Genomic DNA, 18,018 nt, shown 5'->3' on the forward strand with positions numbered 1-18,018 from the left:
ATTGCTTTAGTATTTTCTAGTTATGTAGTTTAAAATAAGATCTTAATCTGTATAACTCAAAGATAGTTCGAACTTTTTTTTTTTCTTTTTTCAGTAATATTGAAAAGTTATAGCTAAACCCTAGTTCTCTGTGGGATTCAACTCCAAACTCTTTATCCGGATATATTTACAGCGTCCGCTTATTTTTTTTTGGACTAGCGTTGGGCGTTATCATTTATATGGTTGTGTTTATATTTCTTATCCTCCCCGACCCTTTATTATGACAATTCTACTTCTTCTTGTGAAGTTAGTTTTTTGGAAGTTTGAACTATCAATCTTCATCGCTACCAATGTTTTCAAGTTCTCTCAACAACATCCACTTGATTCAAACTCATTTTCATATTCGAAATTCAAGACTTGCTACTTCATCAAGCATGCAATTATGGTGATTTTCCAATGTTTCTAAACTTTTCCACTTGATTTAAACTCATTTTCTTATTTGAAATCCAAGACCCACTTCTTCAAGTCTGCAATAATGGTGATTTGTCAATACATTCAAGTTTTTCAATAAAAACCATTTGATTTAAACTCACCTATTATAATAGAAAGTGAAACGTCTTAAATGGTGTTGTAACAAACATTTTGAAGCCTATCTTTTGCAAATACATTTTAATTATATGAACTTAAGTCATATATATCTACTTATATATGGACAAATAAGTTTATTACGCTATTAGTTAATTAGTTTAACATAGTATCGCAAGTTTATAGTATTCTTTTTTTTTTCTTTCAGATTATCGTTTTATATTTACTATCAAGAATTATCTATTGTGTTGATTCAATTTCACCTAATAAGATAGAAAATAAGTGCGCAGAACTTAAACTCATAAGCAGTCTTATTACTCAAGGGGTTAACTGGTAAGGATACATTTAACAAGGAAATGGTATCTATTGAGAAGTGTATCCTCCTTTTTTCACCCTTATCCAGAGAAACTCAAAAAAGAAAAAAGCAGAAAAGACACATCCAACACACATTTCTTGACATTCTCTCATACAAGCAAACATAATGTCCAGTGTTTATTTCAAAGCACAAACTAAGTTCTTATATCAATCACTTCAAACGTCCCTTTGAATTGTCAATTTTGCTTGATATGGTGGTCATCAATAGCTTTGATCATATCAATAAGAAATTGCAACAAACTTGTTAGCTCAGGGGTGTTCTCCTTGGGCCTTTCATACTCGATAGTCCAGCAGGCTAAATGCTTTTCACCTTCTGCATCAACATGGAGAGTATACTTCACGTTTTCATATTCATTCAAAATATCTCCTTCAAATTCCTTGAGTGTCAGAATTTTTTTTTCTTCATCTATAGCTTCAATTATCTGCTTGGAAATCTTCTCTTTTCCATCTGCCTTACACAAAAATTTGTTAAACTCTCAAAAATCATGAAATAACAAAAGATTTTAACAAATGCATGTTGGATCATATGGATTTGTCGAAACATATAGTATAATATAATTGAATAATTAGAATGTGGTCCTTACATTTTTAATGAGATGGTCATAATTTAACATGATTTTGAAAAGTCTAGAAGTACTGAGTATAAATCACATTGCCACAAAATATTTCCATGTTTTTGGCTTTTAAAAAATATCTAACCTAAAAGTGAGAAGGCGTATTGAAATATAATATAATTATATCATTTAAAGTGTGCTCTTTATAATATTAATTACATATGAGATTAATTATACAATTTAATAGGATTGAAAATAGCTGATCAGTTTATGGTTTGGATATCTAATGAGAATATATATTTGTCATTTCAAAGCAACAAAACGACAGTAAATTGCACTGTCACTATCACAGCGTAATCAATATATAATTGATTTCATCACCAACAACTCATGATCTTTCTTTCAGTTCTATAATATTAGAGATAAATTAAAAGCAAAAAGACCCTTCCATATGCTCTAATATATATTTATGTGTTTTAGTGTGTAAGATATTTTTAATACCATTATATTTATCTATTGTAACAAATAACCTGTCTTATTACAAATTTCCCATTGTAAGGAAGTGTACTTATGACATCCCTTGGGTTACCTAATTATGTACGAAAACAAAACAAATTACACGGACAATATATATAATCTACACTCTATATTTATTTAACTTGTAATCACTTTCATAAATGGAGAGGAAACTATGAAATTATGAATAATTTATCTTCAAATTCTAAAATTGTGATAAAAATCAATGATAATAACCAACAACAACAAAAAGCAACTATTCACAAATAAAAACTCATAAAGTGATAAAATAAGAAAGACACCTCTCTAGAAATAAGCTCCTAAATTATTCAATGTGAACATTATTTTTTCATACATACAAATATTATATATGGTGAAAGGTGACATAAGTTTCCCTCATGATAAGCAAGAATTGTAAGCTCGACTCCAAATGAAATTTTCTAGTTGTGCTTCAATAGTGTTAGTGATTGAGAAAGAGACGAAAACACAAATTATTTTCAACAAATTAGTGGAAGCATAAATTTCTTTCAGATAATGATTAAAACTAAGCAAGACATAGTCCTGCAGTTGCACATCAGAGGACGAACAATGCATAAATGGAGTAGACTGTTACTGAGTTTACAAAAGTATCCTGTGTAAGCTTTCATCAAGTATATGTATTGATAGCTTAGCATAGGAGGAATAGGATCTAGCTTTACAGTCCAAAATGAGTTAGTTGTGTATAAACTGCATTACTTGGTTAAATAAATTTTCAGTTTGACCAAAAAAAAAAAAAAGATAATGATATAATGTAATTAAAATTCTTATTTCCACGTATTGGGCTTACCATGGGTATACTTCCAACAAACTTTAGAGCCAACAGCTCCAAAGTGATCTCCTTCAAGAAGCTCAGCACCTTGTACTTGCACAGGGGACATGGTGGAGCATTGGTTTGGTGTTTTCCAAAAGACATCAAGAAACACATCGTGTTTAGTCTTCACTTCTAATTGGACAGACAATTTGGACTTTAGACCCATTTCTTTGAAACCAAATTTTAATAATTTCTTAATGAATGGTCAAGGGTACTAGGGAAATAGTTGAGTAGAAGAGTTGGATCTTTCTAGGCTATATATAGTTGAGTCACCATTAATAACAAAGATACTGTCAAAGTTTTGCAGCCTACTTCTTTGTTAATTTCTTATAATTTTGAAGTGTTATTATACAATCATATGGAAGAGGGATGATTGCCTTATACGAAAATTTAGGCTCCACTCTCCAATTACCAACTACAATTAATGTGCCGTAAATGTAAACTTAATTGGTAGGAATCATTATTAATGTAGTGTCAGCATTCACTTCACTTGATCATGCAAACACAGTACCTACTTCATTTTAAAGCTTGTTTGGATGATTGTTACCTATCTTTCACAACATATTGTATTGTATTTGTATACGGTAAAAACCGGATATGAGTCAAACCGGTGAAACGAGAAACCGAAGGAAGAAGGGAGCAAGAACATACATGAAGACTTTCACTCTGAACCGGAGGAACGCCTGTCCGGAACCGATCGGGATGACCATTTGGTCCGGTTCCTTCATCACCGAGTTGCTTGAGGTCGTTACCCCGAGTACCCGTGCCGTTGGTCCGGTACAACCATTGCACACGAGCCATACGTTAGTAGCGTCCTGCCATGGTCAACCACCAACCATGCGTGTGTCAGACCGTACGGCCAACCTAATCCCACCAAATCCGTTCAGAGTTGTCCTTATTATTATTATTATTTTAACAATTTGTATGGTATGAGGCCCATAGAGGCAACACTATAAATAGAGCTCATCCACCTCCTATGAGGGGGTTGGCTCATTCATTTTCAAAGAACACTTGTAACATCAAAGCATATATACAATCTCTCTCTCTCTCTCTCTAAGATCTGATTCGGTCCATAGTGACCATTTGCATTTTCATTGTATTTCCTCAAACAAGTGTTGCATGTCATTTAACAAGCATTAATACACTTCATCAATTGCGTCGCTACATAACGTCCATATACTCTATTCCATACGGTATACATTGAGATTCAAATACATATCCTATACCCACTCACAAATTCAATTGATTATCCAAATTCGGGATAAACAGTTTGGCGCCCACCGTGGGGCTAGGATAATAGTGGTCTTTGGTCTTGATTTCTCTCATATTCATCAAAACCAAAAACATCTCCTGCCCGTCTCTGCGAAAACGGACTAAATGGCCGATATCGAACAATCCGGCCATGTCAATAACACCGAGATTGTGGCGGAAAATGAAGGCAGCAGACTACGGGGATTGCCAAATCCCGCTGACCCGAACCTCATCGATTCGAGGGAGGGACTCAATCGGAAAAATACCGTGGACCAGGAGAATGCCATCCTACCGGCCACTGATCCTCTAAATACTCACAATTCCGTTACGTTGTCTCAGACCCAGGGCCGGAGAGAACCGGATGCACCAAACGATAATGTTAACTTACGTTTAATTTTCGAAATGTTACAGGAACAAAGAGCGGCAATCGCCGAGCAAGGAATTGCAATTGCCCGGTTGCAGAGCGGAAAAGGTGACGCGGAGCCGGGAAAAGGCAAAGGGTGTTGCCCAAACCGGAAGAAACGAGGCACGAATGGTTGAGAGCAACGGCTCCGGAGCCGGTTCTTCTACCGAGGTTCTAAAGATGCTTGAAACTTTGGCGAAACGGGTAGACTCAACCGAAAAGATGGTCGAGACATACAATTCTCGGGTGGATTAGATCCCGGGGGTTCCGCCTTTACTGAAGGGGCCGAATTCAAAAAGGTACATCCAAAGGCCTTTTCCTCCGAGCGCAACCCCGAAACTGATCCCGAAGAGGTTCAAGATGCCCGATATACAGAAATATGACGGCACAACGGACCCGCACGAGCACGTGACCTCATACACTTGTGCCATAAAAGGCAATGATATGGAGGAAGATGAGATTGAGTCAGTGTTGTTGAAAATATTTGGGAAGACTCTGTCAAAGGGAGCGCTGACATGGTATGACCACCTGCCCGAGCATTCTATCACTTCTTTCGAAATGCTCGCTGATGCCTTCGTAAAGGCTCATGTCGGTGCCAAAAAGGTACAGGCCCGCAAGGCCGATATCTTTCGAATAACCCAAAGGGACGATGAGTTACTGCGTGAGTTCGTCAACCGGTTCCAGAGGGAACAGATGGAACTCCCCCCGGTTCCAGTAGAATGGGCCGCGCAAGCTTTCACAAAGGGGCTCAATGTGCCGAGTTCAACCGCTTCGTTCAAATTAAAAGAAAATTTGTTGGAATACGAGGCTGTGACATGGGCCGATGTCCATAATCGGTATGAATCGAAGATTCGGGTGGAGGATGATCAGTTTGAGCTCCCCCTAGTCCCGGTAAAAATGGATAGAAGTTTTGAGAAGCCAAGGAAGGGCTATGAAACAAAGGCCGAATCATCGAGAGAAAGGTTTCGGCCATACTCCCATTCGGAGAGACAAAATTTTAGGTCGGAAAAGCCGAGGGAGAGCTCGAGCCGTTTCTCAGGTCAGGGTAGCAAGCGGGTCGAGCGTCCGTCAATCAGCCGAGGGCTCTCGTTCAGGAGCGATGCTGGAAGTTCTGCCGGTAATAAGGGTCCGCCAAAGATTTCGGAGTACAACTTCAACGTTAGTACTTTTGGCCTCGTCTCGGCCATCGACCGCGTCCCGGATGTAAGATGGCCGAAACCTCTAAGGTCAGATCCGGGCCAACGGGATCCGAGCATGGTGTGTGAATATCACCGAACCCATGGCCATAGAACCGAGGATTGTCGCCAGTTGAGAGAAGAGGTAGCCCAGTTATTGAAGAACGGTCATCTCAGAGATCTGCTGAGCAAGCGAGCCAAAAGTCATTACAAGGAAAGAGAAGCTCATCGAGGGGCCGAACCGGTCGAACCCCAACATACAATCAACATGATAGTTGGGGGTATTGATGCCCCTCGGTGGACGGTAAAGAAACAGACAAAGGTTTCTATTATTCGTGAAAAGCGCATCCGAGATCACTCAACCGGGGGCTCTATTTTCTTCAATGACGAAGACGCAGAGGGCATCATTCAACCGCACAATGATGCATTGGTAATTTCTGTACTTATCTTTAAAACTAAGGTTAAACATATTTTGGTTGACCCAGGTAGCTCGGCCAACAACATCCGATGGAGAGTGGTCGAACAGCTAGGACTGCTCGATCGGATCGTACCGGTGGCCCGGGTACTCAGCGGGTTCAATATGGCGAGCGAAACCACGAAGAGGGAGATCTCATTGCCCGTGAACGTGAATGGCACCATTCAACAAACGGTGTTCTATGTGATCGAAGGGGACATGAAATATAATGCACTATTGGGAAGACCCTGGATACATAGCATGAGGGCGGTGCCCTCAACACTGCATCAGTTACTGAAATTCCCCACCCCGGATGGGGTGAAAACCATCCGAGGTGAGCAGCCCGCAGCAAGGGAAATGTTCGCAGTAGAGGAAGCGGCGCCTCGACCCAAGGAGCCGGCTCAGGAGGAAAAGGATGTGACTGGAGGGGAAGTCCCCCAATAGCAATCAAAGTATACTGGGTCGGATCCAGTGCATGAAGAAGATGATTTCGAGGTACCCAGGTCATTTGTCATGCCAGATGACTCGGATGCAACCAAGTCAACCGTAGAGGAGCTGGAGCAGATCATCCTGTTCGAGTACCTACCGGACAGAAAGGTATACCTGGGCACGGGGCACACCCCGGAGCTCAGGCGCAAATTAATTGAGTTTCTTCGAGCTAACGCCAATTGCTTTGCATGGTCGCATATAGATATGACAGGTATATCACTGGAAATAGCAACTCACAAGCTCAGCTTGGACGGGAAGTTTTCCCCAGTGAAGCAAAAAAGAAGGCCCATGGCGGAGGCAAAACACGCCTTCGTGAAAGATGAGGTAACAAAGCTTTTAAAAATAGGCTCTATCCGGGAAGTGTAGTACCCGGATTGGCTTGCTAACGTCGTGGTAGTGCCCAAAAAAGGTAATAAATTTCGAATGTGTGTCGATTGTAAGGATTTAAACAAGGCATGCCCGAAGGACTCAGTTCCATTGCCTCACATCGATAGAATGATCGATGCGACGACCGGACATGAGATGTTAAGTTTTCTCGATGCTTACTCCGGGTATAACCAAATTCGGATGCACCAGGAGGATCAAGAGAAAACATCCTTCATCACCCGATATGGGACTTACTGTTATAACGTCATGCCTTTCGGACTAAAAAATGCCGGTGCAACTTACCAACACCTAGTTAATGGAATGTTCGAAGAACAAATAGGGAAAACGATGGAAGTTTATGTTGACGATATGGTTGTTAAGTCCCTGGAAACAGAGGACCATTTAAAGCATTTGCAGGAAACCTTTGATGTGCTCCGCAAATACAACATGAAGCTCAACCAGGAAAAATGTGCCTTCGGAGTAAGGTCCGGTAAATTTCTGGGTTTCATGGTGTCAAACCGGGGAATTGAAATCAATCCGGACAAGATCAAGGCCATCAAGGATATCGAGGTTGTGGACAACATAAAAGGGGTACAGAGGCTCACCGGAAGAATAGCGGCGCTGAGTCGCTTCATATCGAGGTCCTTGGACAAGAGTCACTGTTTCTTCTCTTTGCTTAGGAAGAAGAACGATTTCGTTTGGACACCGGAGTGCCAAGAAGCTCTACGAGAATTGAAGAGGTACTTGTCTAGCCCCCCGTTGCTGCACACACCGAAGGCGGACGAGACATTTTTCCTCTACCTAGCTGTCTCCAAAGTGGCGGTAAGTGGCGTTTTGGTCCGAGAAGAATCAGGTATGCAATTCCCTATCTATTATGTAAGTAGAACTTTGGGGGATGCGGAGACCCGTTACCCCAATTTGGAAAAATTAGCATTAGCACTGGTAAGCGCTTCCAGAAAGCTCAAGCCTTATTTTCAATGCCACCCCATATGTGTAGTAACTACTTACCCTCTGAAAAACATCATGCATAAACCGGAGTTGTCAGGTAGATTAACAAAATGGGCTGTAGAAATTAGCGGTTACGATATCGAGTGTAGACCTCGAACGACCATCAAATCCCAAATCTTAGCCGATTTTATGGTAGACTTTACCCCGGCCATGGTCCCCGAGGTCGAAAGAGAACTTCTGCTGACCTCGGGAAAGGCCACGGGCATTTGGTCTCTACACACGGACGGGGCCTCGAACCTTAAAGGTTCCGGACTAGGGATTGTCCTTAGGACCCCGGCCGGGGATGTCATTCGACAATACATTAGAACTACTAAATTGACTAAAAATGAGGCCAAGTATGAGGCTATGATCGCAGGTTTGGAACTGGCTCGAAGTATGGGAGCTGAAATAATCGAGGCAAAGTGCGACTCGCTTTTGGTCGCAAACCAGGTAAACGGCGTATTCGAAGTCAAGGACGAACGGATGCAGAGGTATCTCGAAAAAACCCAAGTGGTGCTTCATCGATTTAAAGAATGGACCATGCAACACATACCGAGGGAGCAAAACAACGAGGCCGATGCATTAGCAAATTTGGGATCCTCGGTCGAGGGGGAGGAAATTAACCCTGGGGCAACGGTACACTTATCGAACATAGCCATAGAAAACGGATATGCCGAAATATACACAATGGGCTTAACTTGGGATTGGCGCAACCAGTACATTGACTACTTGCGTGATGGTAAGCTCCCAAATGACCCGAAGGAATCACGGTCGTTACTGACCAAGGCTGCTCGTTTTTGCTTAGTGGACGGCAATTGTATCGACGCTCTTTCCTCGGTCCCCTGGCTAAGTGTTTGGACCCCGGTGAAACGGAATATGTGATGAGAGAGGTACACGAAAGAACCTATGGCAACCACTCCGGTGCAGAAGCTCTAGTCCGAAAGATTATCAGGGTTGGTTATTACTGGAACCGGATAGAAGAAGGCTCGAAGAGTTTTATCCGGAAATGTGACGGGTGTCAGAAACATGCTCTGATGATTCACCAGCCCGGAGAGCTGCTCCATTCGGTGGTCTCACCTTGGCCTTTCATGAAATGGGGAATGGACATCGTGGGTCCGTTACCCTGGGCACCAGGTAAGGCTCGTTTCATTTTGTTTATGACTGACTATTTCTCTAAATGGGTGGAAGAGCAGGACTTTGAAAAAAATCAGAGAAAAGGAAGTCATTGATTTTATATGGGATCACATCATCTGTCGTTTCGGCATCCCAGCCGAGATAACTTGTTATAATGGCCTTCAGTTCGTGGGTGCCAAAGTCCCCGATTTTCTCGAAGGATTGAAGATCAAGAAGATTGTGTCAACCCCGTATCACCCATGTGCGAACGGGCAGGCGGAATCTACAAACAAAACCATAATTCAAAACCTGAGGAAAAGACTCGAAGCATCAAAACACAATTGGAGAGAGATATTACCGGAGGTACTGTGGGCTTACAGAACCACATCCAAATCGAGCACGGGGGAAACCCCATTCTCATTGGTTTACTAGGCCGAAGTCCTTATCCCCGTGGAGGTTGGCGAACCGACTCTCCGGTCCAGGTATGCCACCGAAGGATCAAACGGGGAGGCGATGGCCGTAAAGCTCGACCTCATGGATGAACTACGCGAAAGCGCGTTAGTCCGTATTGCAGCCCAGAAACAGAGAATGGAAAGATACTACAATCGAAGAGCCAATTTCCGACACTTCCAAAACGGGGACTTGGTGCTTCGAAAAGTTACCTTACACACCAAGAACCCCAACGAGGGAAAGTTGGGTTCGAATTGGGAAGGCCCGTATAAGGTAACCGGGATAACGGGCAAAGGGTCGTACCAATTGGAGTCCACGGACGGGCAACGGTTACGTAATAACTGGAATGTGGCTCATCTGAAAAGATATTACTGCTAAGGTATGGGCTCCCCGTACTCCCCTATTAACCTTTTCTTTTTTGCACGAATTCAAGAACGGGATAAAATTAGAAGTTAGGCCTGAAAACACGTGTTGCACTCTTTTCCTTAGTACGGTTTTGTCCTAGAATGGATTTTTCGACAAGGTTTTTAATGAGGCAACAAGTACAACGTGTTACTTGGCAAAAACAAAGGATGAGCGTCCGGACCACCGAGGTCACACCCTCTTAGTGGGGAATTAATAGCACTCACCCGACCTTGCAGCTCGGATAAATGCTAGGGGAATACTATGCCCACATCGAAGACTAACTCGGTCAAAGAAGACGGGGAAACACAACACTTGCTACGGCAAAATTTCCCCAGCCACCGATGTAACGACCAAACGATCATAATGAATCGTGTCCCATTTAGCATTTGCTACGGCAAAACTAAGGCCCGGTCATCGGCCATAGCCTTCGATGTAAGGACCAAACGATCATAATGAATCGTGTCCCATTGTATATTTGCTACGACAAAGGTAGAAGGAATTAAAATTCTCATATGTACAAACATTTTGCAAACACAAAGTTATCAAAAGTTTAGATAGCAAAATCTCAGGTGTCTTTCTGTTAAAAGGACCTTGCCCCGATGATAACCGTCGTATTCCGGCACTGCCTCATTCACATACACTATACCGAGTACTGTGGTCGAAAGTCGACAAAGGCAACAAGGTCACAATGATCCGAGCCAAAATTTGATAAACTCCCCCAAACGGGGACTGCTACGTCAAAAAATTGGCTAAGGCTGAAAAAATACCGACCCTAAGGGAAATGCCTATCGTAATTCGGAGACGTCTGAACTTATGAAGCATCGGATAAGTCCTACGGGCACGATGATTTAACGACTATGAGCCTACTTGTTCTAAATAGGCATCGGATAAGTCCTACGGGCACGGTGAAATAACGACTATGAGTTGACTTGTCCTAAAACGGACCAACTATCATGGCAAAAATAATAGCAAACATTCAAACGAAGAAACAAGAAAGATGCATTTTTCATTTATACAAGGTATATTTTTACATCAAAAACAAAATTCCTACAAAGGCAAAAAATGAAGAGATAAAAGCCAAATACAGGCCCTAAGCTACCCGGAATGGCTGGAGCCGGAATGCTCAGACACCGTCCGCTCGGAATCGTCAGAGTCAGAACCGAGGGCATCCTTAGCCTCTCCCTCGATCCTCTTGGCCTCGGCAATAAGGGCCGGATGATCAGAAAAGCCATGCTCGGCTTGCTCAAGAGTGATCCTCTGAGATTTCCATTTCTCGTACTGAGCAACAATAATAACTTGAGCCTCGGCGGCCTCCACGCTTCTCTGAGCTTCCTCTAATTCGGCCTCGGCCTGGGCTAACTTTGCCTCAAGACCATCCCGAGCCTCCCCAAGAACATTCTGCAGTTGAATGGCCGATTGAAGCTCGGCCTGGAGGGTGTCATTTGCATCGCCCGATTCCTTGAGTTGGTTCTTCAGGTCATCGCACATCCGAGACCTGTTCTCCGCTTTCTCTTCGAACACCCCAGCGCGCTCCTGATACCGGGCACTCTCAGATTCAAGAAGCCCCTCCCGGAGATGGGAGAAAGCGGTCTCTAGCTCACCCAACCTCGAGGAAATTTGAACATTATCCCGGTTAAGGCCGATCTTCTCAGCTTCGAGGCTTCGATTGCATTCGGTCATGGCGACTAGTTCACTCCTCAGCCGACGGTTCTCGGCCTTTGCTGCGTCAAGCTTGGGCTGAAGATGGGAGAGAGCAACTGCTCGACTCAGCTCCTCCTCCTTCTCCCGAAGAAGATGCACATACTTCTCCGTTTCACGGCCCTGGGCATCCAATTGGCCCTTAAGATCGTCCATCTCTTGTTGGGCACGGATGAAGGCTTCGTTGGCGAGCACCACACTCTGCAAAATGAAGTAAGTTCAAAGTTATCGGCAAAATTGAACGAGGCAAGGTTAAGGTTACCAGCAAAGTTATACAAAGACGACCAGGAATCTTACCCGGTTGGCCGCGTGCATAATCTCGTTGATAAGGCACTGCCAAGTGACCCCGGTCATCTTTCGCTTATCCGAGTCCGAGACAAGAGGCCTTAGATAACTGGCCACACCCACCAGACGGGAAAGAAAGCTGCAGTCCTCGGGGACAGTAACCACAGCCGATTTTATTCTCCTCGGCTCCACGCTCGGGGCCGGAAAGATGCGCACCAAGCCATCCCTGGTCCCAGATTCGGAGGTCCAGTTGGCAGACCTCGTGGCCCGAGGGATCATAAGATGTCCGAATCCTGGGCTTCGCCGGTAGCAGGAGGAGTGCCCGAGAACATATCCTCAAATTCGTCAGGCCTCGGAGTCAAAGAACTTGGAACAACATCAGTATCTTCAGCAAATCTCGAGGGCCCCGTGGTAGCAGCAGACTCGTGCTCGGGAGCCGGATGAATATCAGTAGGGACTTCGACTTCCGGGACCGGCTCAGCCCTTTGGCCGGTTCCAGCAGCGGCCGCCTCCCCGAGCCTTCTTGTCCTTTGAAGGGGAAGCTCTTCGGAGGAGGTTTCACCTGAAATGTCGACGAAGTCAATCGACCGTAAAGGAGCTGGAGAAAGGATTTCTTCCGCACCTGTGTGAGAAGCCGGAACTAAAAGCCCTTCACCGATCGAAGGAAGAGGTGCAACTACGACAGACTCCTCCGGGATCGGGGCCACGGGAGGTATGGCATTGACTCTCCGAACTATAATATCGGGCTCTGTCTCGTCCCGTAAGGGCCGAGTAACGCTTCTCGCCCTTTTCTTCTTCGACTGTTTCCCTTTGTCCGAGGGCCTTTTTCTTTTGGCAGCAGTAGCAGCAGCAACGACACGATATGCACCCACCGTATCAAACTCGGACGCTGACGTTGTGGTTTCAGCTGTCGACTCCGATCTGGGGGCTACCGAGCCCTTAGGCAAACCTGAAAAATTAAAGATACAATGAGTACGGATAGCAGAAGACGTAGCGAATATGGGCAGAAGCGAAGTAGTACCGTGGTTCCGGGCAACCCATCGGCCGCGTGATAGGTGGGCCCACGTCCGATTGTCATGGTCATATTGGCTGAGGAGGGCTGTAACCCATTCGTTCAGATTACGAACGATCGGAGGCATGTATCCATTGGCTGACAAAAATAAGGAAAACGGTGAGAAAGTGAGACCGGAAGTTGACGAAACATGCAAAAGCAATCACTTAAAAATTCAGAACTTACGCTTGTTGTTCCATTTCTCTGGGAAGGGCATGTGACTGGCCGGAATAATGTCCTCGGTCTTCACCCGGACATACCGCTCAAGCCAGCCCCTATCTCTGTCTTCATCCATTTTTGAGAAGAAGGGGTTCCGGCTACGCTTGGCCAGTTTTATTACGCCACCCCGGAATAACCTCGGGGAGTATAAGCGTATCAGATGGGCCAGTGTGAACTCCTTCTCGGCGTTGTTGGCCAACAACCGGAGACACGCTACGACCCTCCAAACAATCGGGCCGATCTGAGCCAACGTCACGCTGTAAGTCCGGCACATGTCGAGAATGACCGGGTCCACTGGTGGGTCGAGTTTGAGAGTGAAAGGATAAGTGTACACGTACAGAAACCCTTCCCGGTGGTCAGCAACAGATTCATCTGGTCCGGGTGCAAAAACCCGAACCGGACGGGTGTCCCACCCGCAGTCGGCCCGGACTATGTCTAGCCTCTCCTCAGTAACGGATGAGGGGTATCGCCTCACATCAAATCCCTTATCGGACACCGAGGAAGGTTTTTCAACCTCGAGATCTTTGTTGAAGTTGGGCTTGGCCGGTATAATATCTGAGGCCGTGGGCTCAAAAGTGCTTTTTGTTTTGGCCGGGGATGCAGGCTCGGAACCCGGAGATGAAATCAATGGAACATCATGGGAAGTGGTTTCAGACATTTTGGAAGATATGAACGGAAGAGGACTCAGAAGAAAAGTTCAAGAAGATTGGGGGAACTGGTGATTCGAGAAATAACAAAGTGCAAAACAACACTCAAATGGGAACAGTTAGCAGAAATGGTGACAAAGTTGCCCCCTTTTCACGTAGTGTATGCAATAAATCAATGACAGATTGGTTGTAGAAGACTACTAAATATGGTGAAGATGAGGAAATGCAGAGAAGAGTGAAAAATGAAGAAGAAATGGATAGTGAAAATGTTAGAATGAAGGGGAAAAAGAGCCTTATATAGGCGTGGGACTGTGACAGTTACGGTTCCCCAGCCAACCGGGGGATGCCACGTGCCCCCCATAATTAATGAGAAACGACTCGAAGCGATGTGCGTGCGGCGGTTGTTAGAACCGGCCATTCGAGATAAGACACGTGGCCGATAAAGAGGGAACGTGACGCAACCGTTCCCGCCAAAATAAGAAGATAACGACGAGCCAACGGAGTCACCGATTTCGTGGTTTATCCACTTCCCGTTACTCCGATAGATCGGTGATCTGGAAAGTGTGGGGGCTATCTGTATACGGTAAAAACCGGATATGAGTCAAACCGGTGAAACGAGAAACCGAAGGAAGAAGGGAGCAAGAACATACATGAAGACTTTCACTCTGAACCGGAGGAACGCCTGTCCGGAACCGATCGGGATGACCATTTGGTCTGGTTCCTTCATCACCGAGTTGTTTGAGGCCGTTACCCCGAGTACCCGTGCCGTTGGTCCGGTACAGCCATTGCACACGAGCCATACGTCAGTAGCGTCCTGCCATGGTCAACCACCAACCATGCGTGTGTCAGACCATACGGCCAACCTAATCCCACCAAATCCGTTCAGAGTTTTCCTTATTATTATTATTTTAACAATTTGTATGGTATGAGGCCCATAGAGGCAACACTATAAATAGAGCTCATCCACCTCCTATGAGGGGGTTGGCTCATTCATTTTCAAAGAACACTTGTAACATCAAAGCATATATACAATCTCTCTCTCTCTCTCTGTAAGATCTGATTCGGTCCACAGTGACCATTTGCATTTTCATTGTATTTCCTCAAACAAGTGTTGCCTGTCATTTAACAAGCATTAATACACTTCATCAATTGCGTCGCTACATAACGTCCTTATACTCTATTCCCTACGGTATACATTGAGATTCAAACATATATCATATACCCACTTACAAATTCAATTGATTATCCAAATTCGGGGTAAACAATATTATTTTGATAATACAACGTCTGGATAGATTATATTATTTTTCGTCGTTACATAATGTCACACATCAATAATCTGAAGGATAAACCTACACTATTGTAAAGAAAATGTAGGTTTTAAGTATCAATCAAAATAAATATTATATTCAAAGTAAAATACAATTGAATAAGTAACAACCATCCTAACAAGTTGTTAAATTCTTGAATTGAGATGTAGATATTGAGATTTAGCGCTAAGCTTGAAATTTAGGAAAATTGAGATTTGACCCATAAGTAAGACTGAAACTTGATTATAGATTTGAACTTTACGATTTTGAGTAATGCGTCGATGTAATATATTTTGAATTTTAAACGGTTGACCGAGGGACGGGTTTGAGTTGACCAAGAGTTGACTTTGACCCGGTACGTCCTAAAATTATTAAATTAGTTTCTTTGACTAATTTAGATGTGTTATTTATGTTTTTTTGATAGATTAAGGCTATTAGAGGCCATTTAAGAAGATTTTGGCATTTCAAAAAAGGTTTGTGCACCGGTTATGAGACAAGTGAGACTTTAATTTCTTGAATATTTTGTTATCAATGTCTTGATTTAAAAATTGCATTTTTGAATTCAAACAGCTTGTGCGTTATGAGGCGACCGCGCACTAGGTCGTGCATACTATTTTGTACAAATACCGTAATTTTAAGTTATTCTTTTATGAAATGACTAATTGCTTTAAGACATTGACTTCATGAACTCCAAGATATCATAGCATGATTTATAAAAGATTTGTTAAATCGGGCGTGACATACTAGATGGATCAATTAGGAAGCATGTTAGGCTGCGTACTGTCTTTACGTGTTGAAATGCATAACATGACTTCGTGTTTATCAATTAATATTCTAACTACACTGCTTGTTGATGTGCTACGATTTATGGTACCAGTGATGTACCGACAGTGGGCAGTACCTAGTTCACGCAAGGTCCATGTAGTCACCACCGTGGACGGTCTAGTGTTGCACACAGTTGGTTGGGATGTTGATAGGATGAGATTGATTATGTACGGAAAGCAAGTAATGGTGTGCCTATGGACAGCCTGGTGAAATGCATAGGTACGACCCTTTTGTTGTTTTGAGTTGAACATGTATATCTAATGTCTTTTATTTATACATGATGTTGCATTTATTTTGGAGACTTGCTCCATGGAATATGATGACGGGGCTGGTCGGTGATCTTGCAGAGCTTTATGCTTACCCTTTTTGATTTTTCTGCTTTGTACATATCCTAGCTCAAGTAGTGTATACATCAAAAAAATACTTCTTTTTACAATTTCATTATGATGATTAGCAAAATTGTTCTTTTATCATTATTTTTGTTCCGAATCAGTAAACGTTTCACAAGACTAAGTGATTAACTGAAGGAGCATTCATCGAAGGATTTCTTTCAAGCTCATTCGGCCCAGTCTTATTTTATTATTTTCTTACTTTACATTTACTTGATTTCATTACTAATTGATATTATTTTCTACTTACTTATAATAAATCAATTCACGTATTCTTCAAACCACTAACAAATTTAATTGTACCTTTTTTGGGGTAAACAGTTTGGCGCCCACCGTGGGGCTAAGGATAATTGTGATATTGTTTTGTTGCTACATTAGTAATCATTCGCAATTATGTGAAATCATGTAATACGAGACCATGTCAAACATTGGAAATCAAGTCGATTGTGTGTTGAACAATATCAATGCACAATAGATAGATCCAGCAACAGGAGAAGTCAGGGCATGAAATGATCAACCTATGATTTACCCTCAGGGATCCAAACACACAAGCAACGATTTGGGCCCTAATGATAATGATGACGTGGAGTGTTACACCACATATCTTAGAACTAAGGTTAGACTCGTATCGTAAGATTTTTAGTGGAAAAACTGAAGGTTTGAACGTTTTCAGAAAATGATTGACAGGCCTACTTCGGGAAATCATAGCCCCTTCATTAGTTGAGAATTTGGGAAAGTACCCTTAATGAAAGTTGTAGTACGTAGAAATACCCAACCATATAAGGAACAAGCCTATCAGAGATGGGAGCAGGGAGATATGATCGTCTCAAGATTGCTAATAGTAAGGCGCTTAAGATTCGATAGAATCGGTGAAGTTTTCGATACGTCTGCCTTCCAGCCCAAGTTAGTGAAGATACGTTGAGAATTTGAGAAAACTTAAATCATGAAAGTTGTAGATCTTTGAAATACCTTTCCAACGATATTTGTGGAGGCTGAACAAAGCTTTGTACTAGGAGTTATGCCCATTTTACCGAATGCTGTTAGAAATGGCCTAGGGCGCCGCCCCGAGCACCTCGTCGCGCCAGGTCAAAATCAGAGTAACACGTAAAATTCATCAGGTCCTATAGTATAGGCCTAGTGCGCCGCCCTGGGCGACGCACCAGGCCAAATATTGCCTGAAACGCCTTTTTTCGAATTTTATATGTACCCAACTCTGAAAACTTTTCCCACTCCATTCTAAACCGTCTCTTTGGAGAGAAAACACCCTAAGACTTCCACAAAGCATCCAAGGTGAGTTCCTAATCAAACTCCATTGATTATCACATCAATCTAACAAAGATTCACGCTAGAATCCCCATCTATTCCATAGATTATCGATTGAATCTTCGTCTTGGACAAAAGAACCCTAGAATCCGAATTCAAGAGAATTGAACTTCAAAAAGGTAGTACTTCTACTCTCTAATCACTTGTAGTTGTGAATTGTTGAGTTTTTGGGAGAATAATAAATGAGATTGATAGAGAGTATCATATGAACTATGCTAGGGTTTTGGATTATTAACTCAGGATTGTTGTAATCATATGGGTGATGAAGAATGATGTTAATTTCACCAAATTGATATTGTAGAATCACCTTGACGTAATA

At 43.0% G+C, this 18,018-nt stretch overlaps 1 protein-coding gene across 1 annotated transcript; it reads right to left on the minus strand.

Annotated features, from left to right (window-relative positions):
• Positions 1-857: 857 nt before the first annotated feature.
• LOC132636397 (kirola-like) lies at positions 858-3,190 on the minus strand. Its single transcript, XM_060353249.1, has 2 exons — positions 2,836-3,190; positions 858-1,387 (listed from the first exon to the last, which is right to left on the minus strand). The coding sequence occupies exons 1-2, from the start codon at positions 3,023-3,025 to the stop codon at positions 1,116-1,118; spliced, it is 462 nt and encodes a 153-aa protein (XP_060209232.1). The 5' UTR covers positions 3,026-3,190; the 3' UTR covers positions 858-1,115.
• Positions 3,191-18,018: the final 14,828 nt, after the last annotated feature.

Source organism: Lycium barbarum, chromosome 4 (genome assembly GCF_019175385.1).
Source record: "Lycium barbarum isolate Lr01 chromosome 4, ASM1917538v2, whole genome shotgun sequence".
Taxonomy (NCBI): Eukaryota; Viridiplantae; Streptophyta; class Magnoliopsida; order Solanales; family Solanaceae; genus Lycium; species Lycium barbarum.